General features: G+C 34.5%; 1 protein-coding gene across 1 annotated transcript; it reads left to right on the plus strand.

Annotated features, from left to right (window-relative positions):
- On the plus strand, window positions 1-676 carry LOC114174503 (VQ motif-containing protein 8, chloroplastic-like). Its single transcript, XM_028059342.2, has one exon. It carries the CDS (start codon window positions 72-74, stop codon window positions 603-605), a length of 534 nt encoding a protein of 177 aa, XP_027915143.1. The 5' UTR covers window positions 1-71; the 3' UTR covers window positions 606-676.
- The last annotated feature ends 1,952 nt before the right edge of the window (window positions 677-2,628 follow it).

Raw genomic sequence — 2,628 nt, forward strand, 5'->3', positions numbered from 1 at the left:
CTTTCTCCTTTTCAATCTCCCCAAAACAGTTTGACAGTGTTTTGACATTGGTGCTGAACTCAAATCCTGAAATGAGAACTGCAACCACAAAGTTCGAAGCCCTTAAGGGTCAACGTCCTTCTTCATTGTCCATCAACAAATATTCCCATTTGATTCGCAAGCCTTCTTCATCATCTTCCACATCTCATCTTGCGTTGACCAAAGCCATCAGCAATAACCCCATCATCACCTACGCCGAATCACCCAAGATAATTCACACCAAGCCTCGAGATTTCATGGCTCTGGTTCAAAGGCTAACTGGCATGTCGAACTCCAATGACCATCTCGTGGATGATGCTGCGTCCTCTCAGAATTCTGGGTCTCTTTCGAGTGATGGGTCCAACAAGCGACAAGGGAATGATGAACAACAAGGGGAAGACGTTGGGGATGGTCAAAGTTGTGTTAAGGAAGAGCCTTTTGCTCGTTCTAATATGGATTTTTCGGATTTCCCTATTTTCACTCCAAATTCTGTGTTTACATATGCAACAGGTTCGCCATTTGGGTTTTTGGGTGCTTTGTTATCACCTCCGGGAATGGAATTCATGAAAGAATTGCCTGAATATTAATGGAATCAGTTAGTTAAATTTTGGATATGTTATTTTTTAGATGTACATGAGATGAATCTTCTTTTTCCAAATTGTGATTTGTGAGATGAATTCCCTACGATGAACATGTTGCTTGGTCTTTTGTTTTTACCTTTCTGGAAATTACGCATGTTAATTTAGAAAGATAAAACATGTCAATAAATCGTGTTAAATTGATGAGAATAGATACAATAATAATGACATATGAATTATATTTATGTAAAGGAATCACAACTCTTCTAATTGTAACAGTGGCAAGCACAGCTTCAATTTTCTGGCTAGGGCTATCTAACTTGTGAAAGACATTGGACCACCTTGGATTACCTGTTATATTCTGCAGCCACTTGTTTTTAGTATTTTTTTTATTAAAGGCTGCTAGTAGGTATTTTGTAAATATTATGTTTCTTTGCATTATTGATTTGTAAAACAAGGAGCATGCTCATGCTATTGCGTGAATACTATAAATTGGTCTTTCTTATTCATCATGGTTTCATATATAATTTAAATTGGTGTCTAAGAGTTCAAGCACTTAGCCTATCATGAATATATAATGCATGGATATGATATTTATTGGATATCACATGTATATGATATATTTTTTATTATTATTATTAACAATAGGGTGCTCTAATCTTTATTAGTCAAACTTCTTCACTTTTTTAAGCTTTTCTTGTCGTCTTCATGCAATGTTTGGTTTGAATTTTTGTGATTTTGATAATTTCTTATTCTTGGATTTATCCTTAGGGTGTCATGAAGCTTTAAGTAATTTATTTCCACACCTCCATGAGCTCAATTTAGCTGCAGCTACACTAACACACCTCAAAATATTCAAAGAACATTTATGCAATTAAAAAGCTATTTTTAACATCTTTTTGTATCTCATGCTCAATAAACCCAATTGTAAGAAATCCCAATTAAGTCAATCTTTTAAGTACAAAAATCAATTAAAATTCCCTTATCAAATACCAAATGAGGGCATAAATATGAACTCATCACACCCACACACTTATCCTTTTGTACTCATGGGCCAAATTTAGTAATTTCAAAACTTGTTCTGAGGTCTTTTATTTCACACATCAACACTGGATCAAAGGAATGAAAATTATTGAAACAAATCAATCTTCTAAAAATAAAGTTATCATGTATATACAAATGGAAAAGTTCTATTTTTCACACATAAGTTAATACTTTGAATTTACAAGAAAATCAAATATGAAAGATATTACTCAAGATAAAAGTGTTTTGGCTTGTCTTTTCATTCATAATACGCATGCAAGTAAACACTCATAATACTTGTAAAATAAGATGAAAAAGAGGTTTTGGGATTAATCTCCCTTGCGTAAACCCTACACAAAGGATAGTTTATTTATAATGATAATGGGCCAAACCCAGAAATACATAATGGGTTGAGCCCAACTACTAAACAAAATACTATATCATCTAACACTCACCCTCAAGTTGGTGCATACAAATCGTATGTACCAAGCTTGTTACAAAGATAATCAATTCTAGGTCCTCGAAGAGACTTGGTGAAAATATATGCTAACTGATCACTTGAGTTGACAAACTCGGTCTTGATGTCCCCGGATAGGATTTTTTCTCGAATGAAGTGACAGTCAATTCCAATGTCATTTGAATGTCACATAATGTTAAGAGCAGCCTGATTGTCACATATGAGTGTCATTTGAGTGACATCTCCAAATTGCAATTCTTGAAGCAAATGCTTAAGCCAAACAAGTTCACAAGTGGCTAAAGCCATAGCTCTATATTTTTGCTTCTGCACTAGATCTTGCCACAACACTTTGTTTCTTGCTCTTCCAAGAGATCAAATTACCACCAATCGAGACACAATATCTGGAAGTTGATCTTCTATCGAAAGGAGATCTTGCCCAGTCAGCATCTGAATAACATACAACTTTTGTATCAGAGTTGGAATCATATAGTAAACCTTTTCCAAGAGAGCTTTTGATATACTTTAATATGCGAATGACTGCATTCCAATGTT

This window comes from Vigna unguiculata, chromosome 2 (genome assembly GCF_037176805.1).
Source record: "Vigna unguiculata cultivar grain cowpea cultivar isolate G323 ecotype 2 chromosome 2, ASM3717680v1, whole genome shotgun sequence".
NCBI lineage: Eukaryota > Viridiplantae > Streptophyta > Magnoliopsida > Fabales > Fabaceae > Vigna > Vigna unguiculata.

Bases quoted from the DNA above. Each gene is read 5' to 3' on its own strand.
- LOC114174503 (XM_028059342.2), top strand. From the start codon at position 72: ATGAGAACTGCAACCACAAAGTTCGAAGCCCTTAAGGGTCAACGTCCT.